This window comes from Glycine max, chromosome 15 (assembly GCF_000004515.6).
Source record: "Glycine max cultivar Williams 82 chromosome 15, Glycine_max_v4.0, whole genome shotgun sequence".
NCBI classification, from domain to species: Eukaryota; Viridiplantae; Streptophyta; class Magnoliopsida; order Fabales; family Fabaceae; genus Glycine; species Glycine max.
The window spans coordinates 4,552,005-4,571,406 of NC_038251.2; the positions used below are offsets into that span (position 1 = coordinate 4,552,005).

General features: G+C 34.8%; 2 protein-coding genes and 3 pseudogenes across 3 annotated transcripts; 1 reads left to right on the forward strand and 4 right to left on the reverse strand.

Annotated features, from left to right (window-relative positions):
- Positions 1-1,752: 1,752 nt before the first annotated feature.
- On the reverse strand, positions 1,753-3,922 carry LOC100785158 (L-type lectin-domain containing receptor kinase IX.1-like; annotated as a pseudogene).
- A 1,246-nt stretch (positions 3,923-5,168) lies between these two features.
- Positions 5,169-8,104, reverse strand: LOC100785699 (L-type lectin-domain containing receptor kinase IX.1-like; annotated as a pseudogene).
- A 173-nt stretch (positions 8,105-8,277) lies between these two features.
- On the forward strand, positions 8,278-10,394 carry LOC100806023 (U3 small nucleolar RNA-associated protein 18 homolog). The gene is made up of 2 exons (XM_003545687.5): positions 8,278-8,427; positions 8,626-10,394. The coding sequence occupies exon 2, from the start codon at positions 8,641-8,643 to the stop codon at positions 10,300-10,302; it is 1,662 nt and encodes a 553-aa protein (XP_003545735.1). The 5' UTR covers positions 8,278-8,427; positions 8,626-8,640; the 3' UTR covers positions 10,303-10,394.
- A 3,032-nt stretch (positions 10,395-13,426) lies between these two features.
- Positions 13,427-16,172, reverse strand: LOC100807617 (probable cinnamyl alcohol dehydrogenase 1). Of its 2 annotated transcripts, none has more exons than XM_006597306.4 (7): positions 15,982-16,172; positions 15,377-15,472; positions 14,973-15,086; positions 14,655-14,885; positions 14,219-14,504; positions 13,949-14,099; positions 13,427-13,835 (listed from the first exon to the last, which is right to left on the reverse strand). In XM_006597306.4, the coding sequence occupies exons 2-7, from the start codon at positions 15,463-15,465 to the stop codon at positions 13,633-13,635; spliced, it is 1,074 nt and encodes a 357-aa protein (XP_006597369.1). In that variant the 5' UTR covers positions 15,466-15,472; positions 15,982-16,172; the 3' UTR covers positions 13,427-13,632. The 2 variants fall into 2 exon arrangements, with proteins under 2 accessions (XP_006597369.1, XP_003545737.1); XM_003545689.5 differs by having other exon boundaries at positions 15,377-15,475.
- A 903-nt stretch (positions 16,173-17,075) lies between these two features.
- On the reverse strand, positions 17,076-17,573 carry LOC106796081 (L-type lectin-domain containing receptor kinase IX.1-like; annotated as a pseudogene).
- Positions 17,574-19,402: the final 1,829 nt, after the last annotated feature.

Here is a 19,402-nt window from a genome sequence, read left to right on the forward strand (position 1 = left end):
AAATTGGAATATGCACATTGCACATTGCACATTGCACATTGCACATTGCGACCGTATCAAGACAAGAGATCATGATTCTTTGCATGTTTTTGTTTTAAACAACTGCACGAGCTGCAGTAATTGATCAAATGTCTCACATTTGTTAAGTGTTTTTTTGTCATAAATAAAACATTTTATAAGGCTGAAAATTGATGCAATTATTTTGAAGGATACAGGATTTGGAACTCTACCAGTCTACCACTAATTAATATTAGCAATGGTTCAACTATCCTCGCTTTTCAAAAGTAAACAACTAAACACACGCAAAAAAAAAAAAAAAAAGAAGAAGAAGAAAAAGAAGTCCCTGTTGCAGATATTATTATGTTCATTGCCTTGATAGTTTGTGAAAAAACCAACTTTGAATGAGTACTTGAACTGCTAATGAGATTGACTAGTGCACATGTAGAGCAAGTAATCTCTTAAGAGTAGAAAACACGTTAGGCCAAAGATTTGAAGTAATTCCAGCCTTTGATAAGACTGATATGCATTGGCACATTCGTTGCAGAGGGATAATAATGTTATCTTTAAACACTTGCTTTCAAACAAACCAACAACATGGATCCCATTTAATTTTGCTTTGAGAGAAATATGCAGTGAATGCGCCCTCATTCAGTTTTTCATTGGCGTAAATGAGTGAATCTCCTCAATGCATTACCAAATTAAAATGTTGCAAAAAGATTAGCTGAAAGAAATTGTTGGCGGGGAGTTGATATATATGATAATCTAGTAGTATTTTTTTTTTTGTTTTCTTCTTTTTTAGATATGTAATGATTTATGAAATATTTATTAGTTGATACTTTTACAACAAATATTTAAAGTCCTTAAAATGTAACCAAACCAATATTTAACATTAGTATTTTTATATATTTAACAAATAAGAAAATTAATAAAAAGATGTGATAAGAGGAATCTTCAAGTTAGGTGCCCAGGTCAAGGTGTATTGTAATTGTGTTTGATGGAACAAGGAGGAGTGAAAACAATGTTTTCTCCTCTCAAATTCTTGCACCTGGTACAACCATTTTGGCCGGCATTTCATCTGGCTAGGATGTCATAGTCCAAGATGACAAGAAAAGACTCTTATCACGCGCAATATGCTTGCTACTCAGATTCATTCCCCCAGGCACCCACCATTGAAGCAATCAATATTTTCATTTTTATTATGCATGAAAAGTAAAATGAAGAGCAAATTTGAAAATTTGAAGTGATTTTATATGTGAAACATTTTTGGTGTAATAGTGTACAAATTAAAAAATATAACTTAATGTTGCAAAATTGTACATGATTTTGTGCATATTTAAAATACTGGTTATATGGCGTTATGTTATTAAAAGAAACCCATTAGATCAATGGCACATATAAGGCATATATCTCCCCCCATCCCCTCTCATTATCTTTTTTATTATGTAGTTACAAAATAGAGGCAACAACTTTTTCCCTTTAGAGTGGGATCAGCTATAAAATTTTGATGCTTATGACATTGAACTAGTAACCTTTTTCTATGCACTGCTTACCAATCTCAACATGTGTAAATAGAACTCAACTAGTTCACGGTTGAACATGACTGTAAGAAAGTATCAGATTACAGCAAGCTAATACTTTAAACATATATATCTTTTTTATGAAGTCAGAAGATTGATACAGATCCTGTATAAGTATAATGTTTGTTCCTTTAAAAAGATGACATATCGATTGGCATATATGTAAGATGGAAATTATACAATATACATGCATTTGACTTCAGGTATCACTTCTACTTATTAACAAAATGTGTACATGTGAAAATACATATTACATATCAATACTCAATAGAATGCAGAAGTGCAGCAGATGTTTTGGATTCTGGGGAGCCAGTGTAAGAGCCACTTGACAAAAGCTCGGTTTTATTAGGCCCAAAAGCATCAGCACTAGACGATGGAGGGTTTGAAGATGCAGATGCAGTAATTGAAGGAACAATGTAGGTGGCTTTAGGCATCTTCGATGGAAGACTGGGCAAATGAGCTTCAAAATTAAGTACATGCATTGCTTCCCTAATTGTAGGCCTCGCAGAGTAATCTGGGTGAGCACACCATAGGCCAACTATCATTAACCTTTCCATTGCTTGCTCATCAAAGTCTCCACACAATCTTGAATCAGCTGCTTCTAGCAGATTACCCATGCCATAGAGTTCCCAAACCCATTCCACCATAACTATTTGTTCCTCACTGGCTCTTAGTTCAATTGGTTTTCTTCCACAAGCTATCTCCAAAACCACAACACCAAAACTGTATACATCGGACTCTCTACTAGCCTTGCCTCTGGTAGCAGATTCAGGAGCCATATACCCCATTGTTCCAGCTAAAACTGTTGTTTGTGACCCTTTGCCATGATCCACCAATCTGGCTAATCCAAAGTCTCCAAGCTTTGCATTGAAATTTGAATCCAACATAACATTACTTGATTTTAAGTCCCTATGGAGCACACATTGTTCCCACTCTTCATGTAGGTACAATAATGCTGAGGCCAGGCCTCCAGCAATGTTATATCTTGCTGCCCATGTCAGGAGGCTTTTGCCTCCAAACAAATGGGAATCTAGGCTTCCATTTGGCATGAGCTCATAGATAAGTAAAAGATCATTTTTCTTGTGGCACCATCCTAGGAGCTGCACCAAATTCCTGTGCCTCAATTTACTAATGATCTTAACTTCAGAGGCATACTCTTCCACACCTTGTCATGATCCCGGTGACACCCTTTTAATTGCAACATAGTCACCTAATTCTCTTATAAATCCTTTGTAGACTCCACCAAAACCTCCTTCTCCTAGCTTCAGTTCATTTGCAAAGTTGTTAGTTGTTCTAACAAGTTCATTGTATGAAAACCTTTTTGGTCCAGTCCCTCTTTCGAAATCGCTGTCCATAATAAGATCCAAGTCATCTTCCTTGCCTCTTGTCTTCATCTTCAACTTCAGAAGCCAAGCTAATCCAATACCAACAACTAAAACACCTCCTCCAATGCTCAGACCTATCACCATCCTTGTCTTACTTTCATCCTTGTGCACTTTCAAGTCCAAATTGGCGCTGAAAGACCATGAGCAAAGTGTATGTATCTCAGATAACAATCCCGTTGCGGAAGAGAAGCCAAACTCAACCCAATCCGGCAGGACCTCTCTCAAATCTATTACTTGGGAGTAGTGTTGCTTCACTGTGACATTATCCTCATATCCTGTGAAGATGATACTTAAATTGCATGTGCTAGAATTGTAGCTAATTTGTGCATCATGTACTCTCCCATCATTAATACTAAACCATTCTGTAGTGAAAGGACTCTTGATGGTTTTAATATTGATACCTACATGGTCATATTGAGGATCAAAATGATTCCAAAAGGTGTCAAACTCCACTGCTACAAATGGATGCTCATTTATGTAATTTGGATCTGCCATTTGTTGACCACTCACAAGGCCTATACCAGACCCATCTGGTGGGACAGGAAGTGGAAATTTGGGGCTTGCAAGAAAGAATGTGATGCCATCTCCAATATGGGTTTTGTTTGGTTGATTTATAATGAATGAGAAATTGGAAGTGAAGTCTGTGAGTTTTCTTGAGTCCTTGACCCAAAGATGCAGTGGTTTGTAGTATGTGACCCTGCCAACACTGTCTTTCTTAAGTTGGGTGAGTTGGAGGAGTCCATTGTCATAAGAAACATCACCTTCAAAATTCAAGGTACTTTCCTTGTTGAGAAACTGCTGAAAGCTAAAGTCTAATGGAGCTGCATGAGGGATCAAGAAAGACAAAATTGCTATGGTTATGCCCAAGTAAGGAAGTAAATGAGAACACTTACAGATACAGTATTGGTATGTGGCCATCGCTGAGGATGTTGAATTCAGGGATAATCTAAATGGCATGGAGTAGTTGCCTTGCACTGGTGTGTTTGTAATAAAGTCAAATATACTACTAATATCATTGAAATTTGGCACTGGTTTAGTTAAACTTCACTTTCTTGCGGTTGTTTGTATTGTCTTAAATTGATATGAATCAGATAATCTATTAACTCTTCAGTTAAAGTGTAAAAAAATCAGACTTACTTTGTCAAATAATTAATTTGGAAGTCTGAGTTTTATACTATATATTAATTTGCATTATACATGCATATGCATGCAAGGTCCTTGATTCAAAATTACTTTTCTTTCTTCGTGAATAAAAATTTGTCATCAGTCAAAAAAGAAAATAATTATTCATAAAGCTTTCTTATACTTCCACTTTTTTTGTTAGTATTAAGGAAGTAAGGATAAACTATTATACATGCATGATTTTTTTTCCACATAATTATTTCTCCCATCATTTTAAATAAATTGGTATTTGATTGCATTAAACAAACATATTTTTAGCCAAGAATTTCCAAACTTATTCCTTATTCCTTTTAATTATAAGTGAATTTTTTAGTTCCTAAAGTTTAATAAGTGAATTTTTTAATCCTGAAATTTATATTTTAATTCTCAAAAGGTTTTTGTCATTAAATTTGTTTAACTCCGTTAGTTAAAAATTGTAACGGTAGAGACTTTGGGAATTAAAATGTAAATTTTAGATATTAAAAAATTCACTTATCAACTATAAGAACTAAAAGAAATAAATTTGAAACTATAGAAATTAAATAAGTAATTAATCTTTTTTATAATATGTCTCATGATTTTTTTCCTAGGCTGTTCGGAACTTCAGCAGCTAGTATTAAAGAAAGCAAGTGATATTTACATCTCATCGTGATCCAAAGCCAATTGGGTAGAATTGATTTTGAATATATTGCATGTTCAAATTAATTTCAATTACAGACTTTACACAAACGTGCGGCATGGTGAGAGGAATTGATTTTAATTTTTTATTAAGCTGCACAAATATTTCAAAACTGGAGAATTGCGCATACTACTGGATTCTATGCCTTTCTCTTTTCCACTTTCTGTTCTTTATTTCTTTCATTTTCTCAGTTTCTATATCACAAATTTACAAACGTACTTAATCACAAGAACACAAGTTCACACTGCACACACACAGGCAAAGAGTTTAAATGATATTTACAGTTTACACATGCAAAAAAGGAAACTCATCAGTTTAAATGACTCGCCTATAGGCTAATAGCCTATGCTGTACTAGAATGTGAGATGTCACCACCAAACTTAAGAACACATGAATTTTTCAATAACTTTATGTACATCAAGTTCCCATCCCCTATTGGTTACATTGTATTTGGTTCTAGCATAAAGCCAGAGAGGGAGAAGAAACTGAAGCAAAAATAGTACTCATTGTTGGAGAACGGCAAAATGGGTCTGGCATTTTCTGTGGGAGAACTGGTAAAGGAGTTTCAAATTTAAGCACTTGAATCACTTGCCTTACAGATGGCCTGGATGTATAATCTGGATTGACACACCAAAGGCCAGCAATCACTAAATGTCCCATTTGCTCCTCATCAAATGCTCCCCCAAGCTTTGAGTCTACTACTTTAAGTAACTTTCCCAATCTATAGAGCTCCCAAACCCACTCAAATATGGTTATTTGACCTTCCTTGGCATTGAGGTCAATTGGTTTTCTTCCACTGGCTAACTCCAACAAAACAACCCCAAAACTGTATTATATCAGATTCCTTCCTAGCCTTCCCTGTGGTGCAATATTCAGGGGCTATGTAGCCCATGGTCCCTGCTAAAACAGTGGTTTGTGGTCCTTTGTCATGGTCAACCAGCCCAGCTAAACCAAAATCTCCAAGCTTAGCATTGAAACTTGAGTCCAACATAGCATTGCTGGATTTAATATCCCTATGAAGCACACACTGCTCCCATTCTTCATGAAGGTACAACACTGCCTTTGCCAAGTCCATAGCAATCTTCTACCTCATCTGCCATGTCAAGATGCTTTTTCCACGATATAGATGGGAATCTAAGCTACCATTTTGCATGAACTCATATATAAGGAGATCTTTTTTCATGTGGCACCAACCAATTAGTTGTACTAAATTCCTATGCCTCAGTTGGCTGATGATCTTAATTTCATTTGCATATTCCTTTATTCCTTGCTTAGATTCTCTTGATATCCTCTTTATAGCAACATTGGAGTTTAAGTCTTTTAAATAGCCTCTATAAACACCACCAAAACCACATTGTCGAATCTTTTGTGCCTCTGCAAAGTTATTTGTTGCACTTACCAATTCTTTATAGCAAAATCTCTTGGGTCCAATGCCCTTTTGGAATTCATCATCCATGCTCAGATAAAAAAGTGAATATTCTTTTTTCCCTTTAGCCCTCTTCCACATTAAAATACAAACCAACCCTAAAATAAGGAAACTTGCAGCTATACCTATACCTATTTCTATCCCCTTCAATAAACCTTTGTTGGCCTCTTGTTTAGGGCTAATATTAGCAGTGGCAGTTGGTGAAGGATTAGGGACTGGTGAGGCTGCCATTGGAGGTATTTGATTAGACACATTCTCATCACTTTGTAAACTTGAACGGAATGATCATGACAACAATGTGTTCATCTCAAACATAAATCCTGTAGCAGCAGAGAAGCCAAAAATAACCCTCTCTTGTAGGTAATCTCTCAAATTAACATTGCCTGAGATATAACTTTTTATTGGCTTGCCATTGGTTTTGTTTCCAGTGAAAGAAACATTTAAATTGTGAGTACTTAAAACTTGTGACTCTCCCAACACTGTAAGCATTGCTTTGGTACTTAGTGGCTGAAGTGAGTTGGATTTCTGAATGTGCCAAAGTGGCATCTCCTTCAATCCTGGCATCATCATACTCAAACCCTTGGTAATGAAATGAAAGTGGGTTTACAAAAGTAATCATAAGTAAGAAACTGATTCCCCTTGCATAACAGAACAGATGGTTAGTTGCACGGAGACCAACATGGCAAGGAGCCATCTCTGGGTGAAAGTTGATTTTGAAACCTTACCTGGCTACTAAATCATATCATACAAGGTACAAATGAGTCTTATGTTATTGCTCAACTTTGATTTTCTTATTTATGTAACTTAGACAGTGATTTTATTCGTTGTTTTTATGAGTTTTGGATTTGTATAATCGTCTTGTAGTTCTTCCTCTGCTAACAACATAGTCAATATGGCTAAATCGCACTCAGGAATATGAAATCCTAACCGCTAGGCCTGCTGAGTATACCATTTCAGATGACGAAATGTAATGAACTTACATTCATTAATAATTCGAGCTGTTTGATTATATTTAATTCGATTTTTTCCAGCTATATTCTCTCTGGCCCAAATTTCTGTTCTTTTCATGATTTGTCACGGACTATATTTTATAGCTTAACCTTAGGCTAGTTTAATTTGTTTTATGAAATAGGGACTAAGATTGGTACACTAGCATTAAGATTTTGCTATGAGAAAGATAAAAGTTGCATCATATTTTCTCAACATGGATGGTATTTCTTGACCAAACTCGCAGACACATAAAAAATGAATTTTTATCCCAAAATGAGCTTACAGAGATAGGGAAAAGAACAAACGCTGAAAAAAACACTAATCAATAACCCAGGGGATGATATTCTACGTCAGAGAAAGTAATAGAACGAAGGTTCCATGAATTCCCCACCTCCTAAACAATAAAGGAGGGTTCATATAATTGCTGTTTTGTTTCTTTCTAGACACCCAAAATTATATATATAATTTGAGTTTTCATTCAAGTTTCTTTCCCCATGGGAACCAAAGAGAAGCAATCCTTAGGACAATGAAGGTGAGAGAAATTTTAAATGAAAACGCGGTTTGAAACATTGGTAAAATAATTAATTTAGATAATCTCGATTAGTTCTAACAAAGAAATTAATCCCTTATAAGATAGCGAACCGCAATTTAAAACTTCAACAAGAGATTACACATGATGCCTGGACATACCTTGAATAAAGATTTTACATTTACGAAGAATATAGACATGGATAGGGGCAGTGGCGAATCAGGACCAGGGGTCAGTATGACAATTTTTTTTTTTGTTAAAAAGAATGAGTATTCAATAGTCAATTGATTGGAGAATTAGTTTTTTTTTTTTTTATTTCTGATTGTTGAAGAATTAATTTATACAACTAAAATTCATAATTTATAATAAATAAATATTTTTTAATATATAAATTATGTTATGACTAAAATAAGTAATAAATAATTTTTTTAACATATAAATTATATTTTAAATTTATGATAAATAATTTATGTTATGATATATTGTTATTTTTTATTGTTGAAAATTTCTTTTGGCACAGAACAGTGGGCATGGCCCAGCCCAAGAGCAAAAGCCCAATCCATTCGCTAAAACCCTTGGGGCAGTTTTTCTCTCCGAGCTTAAACCTAAAACCGTAAAACGCCTCCGTCGTCACTTAGCCACCACCGTCTCGTTCAATTCCGAGTTGGTCATTAACAAAGGTAATCCCGCTCCTTTCTCAACGCTAGTTTATTTGATTTAAGCTTCCCCGTTTCCTTTATGTCTCTGATTTTATCAATAATAGCGTTAACTATTTGCAATTGTTAGTTGTCTCTCTAATTCCGTTTTTTTGTTATTTATTTCGTTTCATGATTTGAATTCCAAAATGTCAAATTGGTTGAACCGTATTTTCTTTGCAGGTTTGGTTGTGAAAGATGAGTTTGATATCCCAAAACGCTCGGTCTAAAAATGAGGTCAATAAGAACAAGAGGGAGGTTGAAGATGATGTCGAGAATAATGATACTCTGGAAGTGAAGAAGAAGAAGAAAGATCACGAGAGGGAACAGTCGACAGTGGAACAAGTGAAAGAGATGAAGAAGCTTGAGAACTTTTTGTTTGGTTCTCTATATTCCCCCCTTGTGTTTGGAAAGGATGATGATGAAGTGGAACCTCGGAAGGCTGCCGAAAAAGTTTCTGATTTGTTCTTCACTGACCGCTCTGCGGATAGTGTTCTCACGGTTTACCAGGAAGAAGATGCTGACTTGTCTGAGGGAAGTCATGATGATGATGACCGCCCCTTGCAGAGGAAACCTGTCTGGATGGATGATGAAGAAGAAAATGCCACTGTGAACATAGCCAAGGTTAACAGATTAAGGAAGTTGAGGAAGGTTGAGGATGAGGATTTGATCTCGGGTTTGGAGTATGTGTCGAGATTGCGGGCTCAGCATGTTAAGCTTAACCCAGGTACTGAATGGGCACGGGTTGATTCTAGAATAGATAGATCCTCTGATGATGAGTCGACGGATGATGAAAATGAAGCTGTTGTGAGCCAAGGTTACGGGGATATGGATGTGGATGATGTTCTCAGGACAAATGAAGACCTGGTTGTGAAGAGTGGCTCAAAATTGTTGCCAGGACATCTTGAATACTCGAGACTTGTGAATGCAAATATTCAGGACCCTGCTAATGGTCCCATAAATTCAGTCCAGTTCCATCCGAATGCGCAGTTGTTTCTTGCAGCTGGATTGGACCGGAAGCTTAGATTTTTTCAAATTGATGGCAAGCGGAACACCACAATTCAGAGCGTCTTCCTTGAAGATTGCCCCATTCGAAAAGCCTCTTTTTTGCCAGATGGATCTCAGGTTATAGTATCGGGAAGAAGAAAGTTCTTTTATAGTTTTGATTTAGTTAAGGCTAGAGTTGATAAAATAGGTCCTCTGGTTGGTAGGGAAGAGAAGAGTTTGGAGGTTTTTGAGGTGTCTCCTGATTCTCAAATGATAGCATTTACGGGTAATGAAGGATATATTTTATTGGTATCAACAAAAACAAAGCAATTGGTCGGTACTCTAAAGATGAATGGAACAATCCGTTCCTTAGCTTATACTGAGAATGGACAAAAGTTATTGAGTAGTGGTGGTGATGGTCAGGTTTACCACTGGGATCTGAGAACAATGACTTGTCTGCATAAAGGTGTAGATGAAGGTTGCATCAATGGCACAACTCTTTGTACTTCACCAAGTGGGACTTATTTTGCAGCTGGTTCAGACAGTGGAATTGTGAATATTTACAATAGAGAGGAATTTCTTGGGGGAAAGAGAAAGCCTATCAGGACCATCGAGAATTTGACTACAAAAGTGGATTTCATGAGATTTAATCATGACTCTCAAATATTAGCAATCTGTTCAGGCATGAAGAAAAGCAGCTTAAAATTAATACATATCCCATCGTATTCTGTGTTCTCCAACTGGCCACCATCAAACACGAGCTTGCATTACCCGCGGTGTATTGATTTTAGTCCAGGTGGTGGATTCATGGTTGTGGGAAATGCTTCAGGCAAAGTGTTATTGTATAAGTTGCACCATTACCAGCATGCCTAAGGTCGATTTAAATTCCTGGCAGGTTTTGACAATTTTGTTTGTATTTTTTTGTTGGAAGTTTTGAGATTAGATTTGTATTTTATCATTATTAATTAATGAAGCTTCAGCGTTTCTTCTTTGAAGTTATAAGTAACCAAGCTTCATGTATTTTATCATCAGTTTTATTACGATTTAACTATCTTTTTCTGATATTTTTTTATAACATTTAAAATTAATCTTCATTTAATTATGTTTTGTTTATTATAAACTGAGTATTGTCATACTTCAAAAAGGTTGATTTTAAGTGGGATGGTTTATATGATTTGATATGTTTATTGTGCATTCATATTAACTGTAATTGTAGCTGGGGTTTCAGTTTGTCCGAATGGCCGTCTCCGCATTGTGATACGTGGTTTTGATTTGCACCTGAGATTGCTGTGTTACTGAATTTTCAACTTGTATTTCTATGCATTGTTTTTTCTGTTTCTTTTGTCATCATTTATCGTCAGTTTCTTCAGAAATGAAAAATTATTGAATATGCAAAATCTCAAAGCAGGAATTGTTATATTTATCAGCAAAATAAAGTAATTTTGGATTGATTGGAACCATAGTTAAACTAGTTGTTTCCGCCGAAGTTTGTCGTAGTTGAGTGAAATCTGGCCTTAACTAGGCAAATTACAGACCTCTCTGTTTCATCCTCCTCTCAATGATAAAGGGTTGAGAATTTCTTGGATACACTTGATAGAACGAGTTTTTCTCAAAATTTCGACTTCTATAGCTGGTCCAACGATTGAAAGGGGTCAAATCTGTCCAATCTAACTATGGTGCTGCGCATGAGCAGGGAATTTCTGGCCACACTCAATCTCTGAGCTAAATGTATTGCTTGCGGCTGTGCGGCATTTATTTCATTAAATTCAAGTGCTGATGTTGCTGTTCAAACGGGTAGTAATGGGGGACACATTGGGTAAAGTTATACAGGATCTAATTGGTGTTTTCTTTTTTCATTTTGGAAAATACTGAATATGTATTCAAGGGGATAATAATCACCAATTTCTTCCATGAAATATTATCCCCTTTCCTAAAATGTCCTAAATAAAAAATTACTTAATTAGTTCTAGAAATATTAGAAATTATGTTAAGTAGTTCCTCAAACATTATAAAAATCCTTCAAATAATTCAAACTTTGCTAAAAATACATTAATTTAGAGCGATGAATGTCCAATGCTTTGCAAGTTAGCTTAAATATTTTTACTAGGACCACTTAGATGATAACCCCCTGTGAAATTCATGATTTTTTCAAATGAAAAATTAACATTTAATACGAAACAGAAAGCGAATGTCTCTGCCTCTTTTATATGGGAGCTTTTATTATAGTTTACCAGCGGAATTGATACATTTTTCTGCAATTGCTTTTCAAACTGCATGATCGTTAGGTTTAGTGCAAGTCATTGGATCCAAACTGCATCCTTAATTTCTAAAGTATTCATATCCTTAATTAACAGCCACATTATTTAGCAATTAGCAAAAGCAAAACGTGTCAAGTTACGCTTCCTATGTCAATGAAGCTTCTCGGTGCTCATCCATGACAACACTCAGCATCTCAAATGGGAATTTTTGGAGGGTTTTTTAAGTGAAGAAACTGTTTTTTTGGTTTCTTTTCCATTAAAGTAAATTTATGTGATAGGAAGAGTTTTTTAAAAATTAGATTTGTATCTTCTACAAGAAATTATTTATTTAACTGTTTTTTCTTCAATATTATTGTGCTTAGTTATTTGATAATTCAAAAAATATAAAGTAAATTTTTTTGAAGTTTTTTAAAGTTTTTTATCATTCGAATAAAATTATGTATGAATTTTTTATGAATGACATGACATTATAAGGATTACAAATAAGGATTACAAAAAGTATAATGGGAATTATAAAAAATAACTTCAAAAATTTTCATTGGAGATATTTAACACTTTTTGGTGTTCGTCCGTGATGTCAACCACCTTTTTCTTCTCGTTCACTATCATTGAATTATCTTGGACTCATGGTTAGCCAAGCAAGGTTCCTCTCTTGATATTGACTTTGTGGTGTGTGGAGTCTTGCCCTCCACAAATTTCTTTTAAGAGCATGCTTAGATTTTAGATAAGACAGTTTAAAAGTATGTTTGAGAATAAAAATTAGTTTAAAATTATGTTTGGTTATTCCTCAAAAATATGTCTAAGAAATACTTTTACAAACTTAATTTATAAATTTAAGTTTGATAATTGTAAACTTAATCTAAACATGCACGGGCTATGAGGCACCTTAGGTGTTTGCTATTGTAAACTCTCTTTTGTTGTCCTTATTTCCTTCTAATAAAAAATTATCAAAAATAGGATGGGATGTGATGATGTATTAAAAAAATAAAAATTAACCTAGTCACAAAGAGAGAAAAATAATAATAATTTATAAAAAAAGAGAGAGAAAAGAAATGAGTTGGGAAGTTGATAGTTGGTAGACTAGCTACAAAATTTCAAACATACTGACATTTACTGTCCACGAATAGAATTTAGACACAAAACTATAGCTGTTGACTTATATTTAAGATTATATTATTAATTTATTACCAATTAAATAATAACTCACTGTCCAAAAAACTAAAGTAAATAAAAATAAATCAATCAATCTTAATTATCTATTAAATTAAAAATATTAACATTTTTACTTAAAAAGGTTGGTGGTTGACTTGTCTTGTCTAGTTTTCTTTAAGGATTAAGTAGAGGAGTTAAAATAGTTTGGTGAGTTAAAAATTTTATTAGTTTAAACGGGTTGGTTTCATCAGCCAAACTCATTTCACCATCCTAACAACTTTTGTAGTTGGACTACATGAGGGCATAAAGGATTAATTGGATACTCAATGAGCAACCCGATCCATCAAAGGTTGTCCACAGTAAAAATCCAATAACAAATACTATGTACAGTATTAGAGTACTTTATACATTCTCAGTGTAAAAAAATTTCAATTGTCAACCAATAATTAATAAAAAAACATAATAAGTAGAACTTTTAAATTAATAATTACAAAATTCAACAAATTTATTATACATCTTGATTGAATCTTTACACTTTTGACACAGACTACCAACATCTATTATTAAAATTAAAATAACACTATTAATTTCCATAATTATTATTATTTCATAATCCAAAATATTATAATAGTCAAATAATATTAGTTCCCAAAATAATTAAGGAAAATTCAACATTTACATCGCATACTCCATTGAAATCACCTCTATGTAAGTAATTATGAACTATGAACATCTTGTTTATCGAACAAGGTGAAGTCCAATCATGCCCAATTTAGGAGGCAACAAGTACAACTTATTTTTCTTTCAGGGAGTTCTCAATATCTATCACAAACCGGTACTTGACGTCCCTATTGATGAGCCTCTCAAGAGCTTCATTGGCATACTCGATTGGAATTACCTCTATATTTGGGTGAATCTCGTTTGCAGCACAGAAGTCAATCATCTCCTGTATATCTTTTGTACCACCTGTAACACTTCCGGCTACAGTCTTTGATCCTGTCAAACAGAAGATGAATATTTACAGTTCCACTGCTTCAATGAATTGAATTTCACGAATGAAAACTGAAAATTCCAACAAATTAACTTTCTATGCTTCAAAACCAACGTACCTATATTAAGGCTTGCAGGGCTGAATTTGACTTGACTTGGGAAACCAACTAGGACAAAAACACCATATGTCTTCAACAGTGACATGTAAGGATCAAACGGGTGATCACCAGATGCTGTGTCGATTATAAAGTCCAACGATTTAGCCAATGCCTGTATGGTAATCGGCATCAATTTTGACAAAAAAGAAGCATGAGTCTGTCAATATCTATGTGTTCCTCTTCATGCTCTGAAGAAAATGTTATGCACTAGATGCTTCATGTTATGCTTACCGTCATTTCCTCTTGATTAGATGAAACAACAAATTTGTCTGCACCAAGCAGGCTCAGTGCCTCCTCTTTCTTGGATATGCTAGTGCTGAAAACTGTCACACTCAAACCAAATGCCTTTCCAAATTTCACTGCCATATGACCGAGGCCACCAAGACCAATCACTCCAAGAGATTTACCAGGTTGATTCATCTTGTGGCGCACCATCGGTGAATAAACTGTAATTCCAGCACAAAGCAAAGGAGCTGCTGAAGCCAATGCATAGGATTTTGGTATCGTGAAGCAGTACCTGCAGATGCAAAACTAAATATGATATGAACTGGAGCTATAACCTGTTATTAGTATGAAATCAAATGTACTTTCAGAGCTTATGATAAAATTCAGCAAGAGAAGACCTCATAAAACTTGTAATTAACATCTAACCATCTATTAAGCTTACCTCTCATGGACTACTATGTAACTGGAGTATCCTCCTTTTGTAATTGTACCATCAAAATCAACACCATTAAAAGTGAAAACAGATCCCTTGGTACAATGAACTTCTTCTCTGTCATTACAATGTTCACAATCCCTACATGAGTTGACATAAGTCCCCACTCCAACATGGTCACCAACCTTAAAACGGTGGACATTGGAGCCAACCTTTGTCACAATCCCAGCAATCTCGTGACTGATATGAAAAAGAACCATAGGAAGATTAGCTTAAGAATGCAGGATTCTCAATTTATCATCCATACAGAAAAATAAGCCCACATACCCAGGCACAACAGGATACTTTGAGTCACCATGTTTATTCCTTGTCCAAACTACATCGGCGAAGCAAACACCACAGTGTGTAATTTTAATAAGAACATCTTCATTCCCAGGAGTCCTGTGCAATCATCATTATCATATTGTCAAGAAACTTAAAGGGGGAGGGCCGGCGGTGGGGGCAGAGGAAAAAAGTTCAAAAGTCAACTTTTATCCCAAGACAAGGTAAAAATGAAACAAAAAATGTATACATGAACGAAATAAAAATATGTAGCATCAAACCAGGAACTGCAATATCTAGTAACTTTTGGAAGTTGGGTTGCCATGAAAAAAGAATATGGTGATTTACAGAAAACAGATACTTCATTAGTCCATTATATAAAGTGGAATAAGAGAGGTACATATATATACCTGCGACTGAATTTGTAAGGTGATAGAACTCCGGATGCATCTCTTGCTGCCCATCCCAGGCAATCTTCACCAACACCTTTGGAACTCATAATTTTTCTACTACAGCATAATACGATTAACTATCAGTTTAGTTTTCATGAAACTAACATAAAAGGAAGTTTAGCAAGAATTTAAAGCTTATTATCCTCATTTAATTTCTAATAAATCAAAGAAGTCAGGAATAGAAATTAGAGAATGCCACATAGAAAAATGTTGGAAAAATAGGTTTGATGCTTGTAATTCCACGAAAAATGTTACCCAAAGTCATCAATCATCAAAGCTGCAGATGACATAATTATTTCATGGTTGCAAGTGCTAGGAGCAAAACTCACAGAAGCTGAGTTGACTATAACGGATATAAGAAGCAGCCTAAGAATTAACTAATTAAATTAACCAGATCACCTAAAGATCCATCAACACAGGAACAGAATAGGATGAATTATGAAAGTACGAAATCCTAATCATAAACGAAGATGACCGAAATGAACGAGAACTTGACGATATAACAAAAAGTTTTATAAATTGTAATAGTTCAGCGAAAAGTTAATAAGAGAGTCATCTCACACCTGTGTTGTGTTGTGTTGCGTTGAGTAAGGATCCACGAAACGTACGAGATGAGGAAGAAATAGAAAGCGAATGTATCACTGTTCTACAAAAGGGGCTTTTTATTTCATTGTGGTTTGGTTTCTTTCGCTTCTCTATCCCAACACCACGTTTTCCTCCTACCTCGTATTTGGCCAACCTCTCCACTCATTTTTAGGACTTAGGAGCCACGCGCACACTATTAAAATGGTTTCATTTGATAAAATTGAAAATAAGTTAATACTAACTATTGAAAATCATCATGTAGTTTTGATTAAAAAAAAATCATCATGCAGGTATTATAAGATTTAATGATTTAATAATTTATAATAAAATAAAATTCATAACATTATCCGTATATTTAATTTAACTCCAAATATATATATATATATATAAAAGAAGTGTGTGATGAATAAAATGTCAAGTCAACAAAAGGATTTTTTTTTTAGTGAACGTGTCACACGATACGTTGTTAACTTCATTTGTATGTCAAAAGAACTGCTCCGTGCTCACCATGATGCTATAACGTTCTTCTTCTTCTTTTGTTAAATTAAATTTAGGAAGATGAGACTGCTTTGCAAGTGTTTTTTATGTCGTTCTACTATTAAAATTAGAGTTTCACCTTAATATCTTATATTTAATTATTTATCTTTAACATACATTCTTATTTTATATATAGATTATGGAGACAAAAGTTTAATTTTAATTAGAATACAACAAAAACACCTAAAAAACTGCATCTAATGTTTTTTTCCAATGTAAAATGGTCAGCACCATACACTGTTTGGATCAGGATAGTAGTTTGTCACAGGGATCCACTCTGGCAAAATGGAGAATTCAGCTTCAAATTTAAGTATTTGAATCACTTGCATTACAGAAGGCCTGAATCTTTAATTTGGACGAGCACACCTAAGGTCAATAATCACTAACCTTTCCATTTGCTCCTCATCAAATGCTCCACATAGCTTTGGGTCTGCTACTTTAAGTATCTCTCCCAATTCATAGAGCTCCCAAACCCACTCAACTATTGTTACTTGACCCTCCTTGGCATTTAGGTAAATGGGTTTTCTTCCACTAGCTATCTCCAATAAAACAACCCCCCAGAACTGTATATGTCAGATTCCTTATAAGCTTTGCCTGTGATGACATTTTCTGGTGCAATGTACCCCCTGGTCCCAGCTATAAGTGTGGTTTGTGACCCTTTCTCATGATCCACCAACCTAGCTAAACCAAAATCACCAAGCTTAATTAGCATTGAAACTTGAATCCAGCATAATGTTGCTTCATTTGATGTCCCTATGAAGAACATTGTTCCCACTCTTCTTGCAGGTATAGCAAATGCTGAAGGCTGAAGCCAAGCCTAGAGCTATGCTATACCTTACTGGCCATGTCAAGAAGCCTTTACCACCATATAAATGGAAATCTAAGCTTCTATTTGGGATACAAGAAGGAGATCATATTTTCTATGGCACCAAACAAGGAGTTGTACCAAATTCTTGTGCCTCAATTGCCTAATGATCTTAACTTGAGTTGCATATTCCTTAACCCCCTGCTGAGACTCTCTTGATAGCAACATATATAGGAGTTTAAATCTTTCAGAAAACCTTTATACACAGCACTAATTAAAATCACCTTGTCCAAGCTTCTCTGACTGCAAATTTACTTGTTGCACTTCCTAGTACTTCATGGCCCTTTTCGAAATCATCATCCATTTTTAGATCAAATTCTAAGACTTGTTTCTTTCCTTAATCCTTTTCCACAACAGAAAACAAGGCCAATCCTGACAAAACAGCCAAACCCATCCCAATTCCTTGCCACTCAACCAGTTTATAACCTTCACTATTACTATCTCCTATTTGTAAGCTTGAATGCAATGACCATGTCTTCAGAATATGCACCTCAAACAAACCATAACCTCCTTTGGTAACTGCTCTCTCAAATCAACTCACCATTTCGGAGACTGGAGACTGTGAATGAAACACTGAAATTAATAGAGTGGTGGAATTGTACTCAATGCTTGCTACAATTGTAAACTGTATTATGTACTGACATATGAATCAACCATGCATGGCGCAGTTATGTTAGACTCCATGCATAGAGTTGAAATTAATACCAACGCCGTGAAGGAAAACTCTGTAAGTTTTCTAGATCGAGCTTCTCATATCTCTGCAAGAAGTGTGACACGTCCAACACCACTGTAACTGTTGCTTTGGCCTACCCTGCCCAGTGTGACTTGGATTTCTGAACATACATCACCTTTCCAAAGGGTAGCTAATTATTAAGCAATAGTGGATTTTGTAGGAGGGAGCAATGAATTAAAACGGTTACCATTGCATAGCATAACACAAGAGTTGGTGTACATGTGCTATTGCTAATACCATTTCCATTACCAATATGCCAGTTATGGTATCAATCAAGCCTAGCAGTAGCAGGCATATGGTTAACACTTCAAAGGCTTGTCATGTATTATAATAATTTATTTTCTTATGTGACATGTGAATTTTATATATGGTTTGTCTAAAATCATACATACAAGTTCATTCGCTGCCTACCTAGAAACATAGAATTAACCAATGCAGGAAACCATCCGAGTACTTAGTAACTTACACAATGTCGTGCTAGGATGTGACTTGCACAATATTATATATAGGTTTCAAGGTATACAACTTCAATATTCTCATGTCATGTCCCCCTTTCACAGTTGCCATTCCTCCAACTAATCTCTTTCTCTTTTATATATTGCATTTCTAATTAGTTTTCTCGCATTAAAGTTTTGATTGTATATATTATCCGCAAATACAATCCTCGGGCTCGGATAATAAATTAAAGGTATGTAAATGGCAGAAGTAAACATTTTGAACTTGTAAGTATATATATAGATATAGATTAAAAATTGACTCTTGAACCTAATACCAAACACACATTTCAATGTAATTGTTTGTAAGACCGTCATAACAATATTTTTTTTATGCTTTATATATTATGAACATTAATACAGGTGGAATACGAAAGAACTACTAAACAGCTAAATAGTAAAGAAAAGTTTAGCCAAACACAAAAACAAATGAAATCCTCCTTAGGATCTGAAAGAAAGGGGGAAGCAAATCCGAAGACCTTTACATCTTGTTCTTCATATGTACTCTAAATTAATAAATCCCACTCTGCAGATATCCTCGTACTATAATAATAAGGCATAGAATTCGAGTAATTGACTATTTAAGAACGAAGGCACGAACAGCTATCATTTGACTATTTTTAATTAGTAACATCACATCGCATGTGAAAATGTGAAATCACACGACTCACGGTGTCACGACTCACGAGACTCTAAGTGTATCCATACAATTACACATGCATTATTTTACGTTTATATGATTCTTAATTCTTGAAAGTTTTGTATATCAA

Coding starts and splice junctions, on each gene's coding strand:
- LOC100806023 (XM_003545687.5), top strand. CDS start 8,641: ATGAGTTTGATATCCCAAAACGCTCGGTCTAAAAATGAGGTCAATAAG.
- LOC100807617 (XM_006597306.4), bottom strand. CDS start 15,465: ATGAGTTCCAAAGGTGTTGGTGAAGATTGCCTGGGATGGGCAGCAAGA. Junction 15,087..15,376: donor CCTTACAAATTCAGTCGCAG/GTATATATATGT, acceptor ATGATTGCACAG/GACTCCTGGGAATGAAGATG. Junction 14,100..14,218: donor CTAATCAAGAGGAAATGACG/GTAAGCATAACA, acceptor ATTACCATACAG/GCATTGGCTAAATCGTTGGA.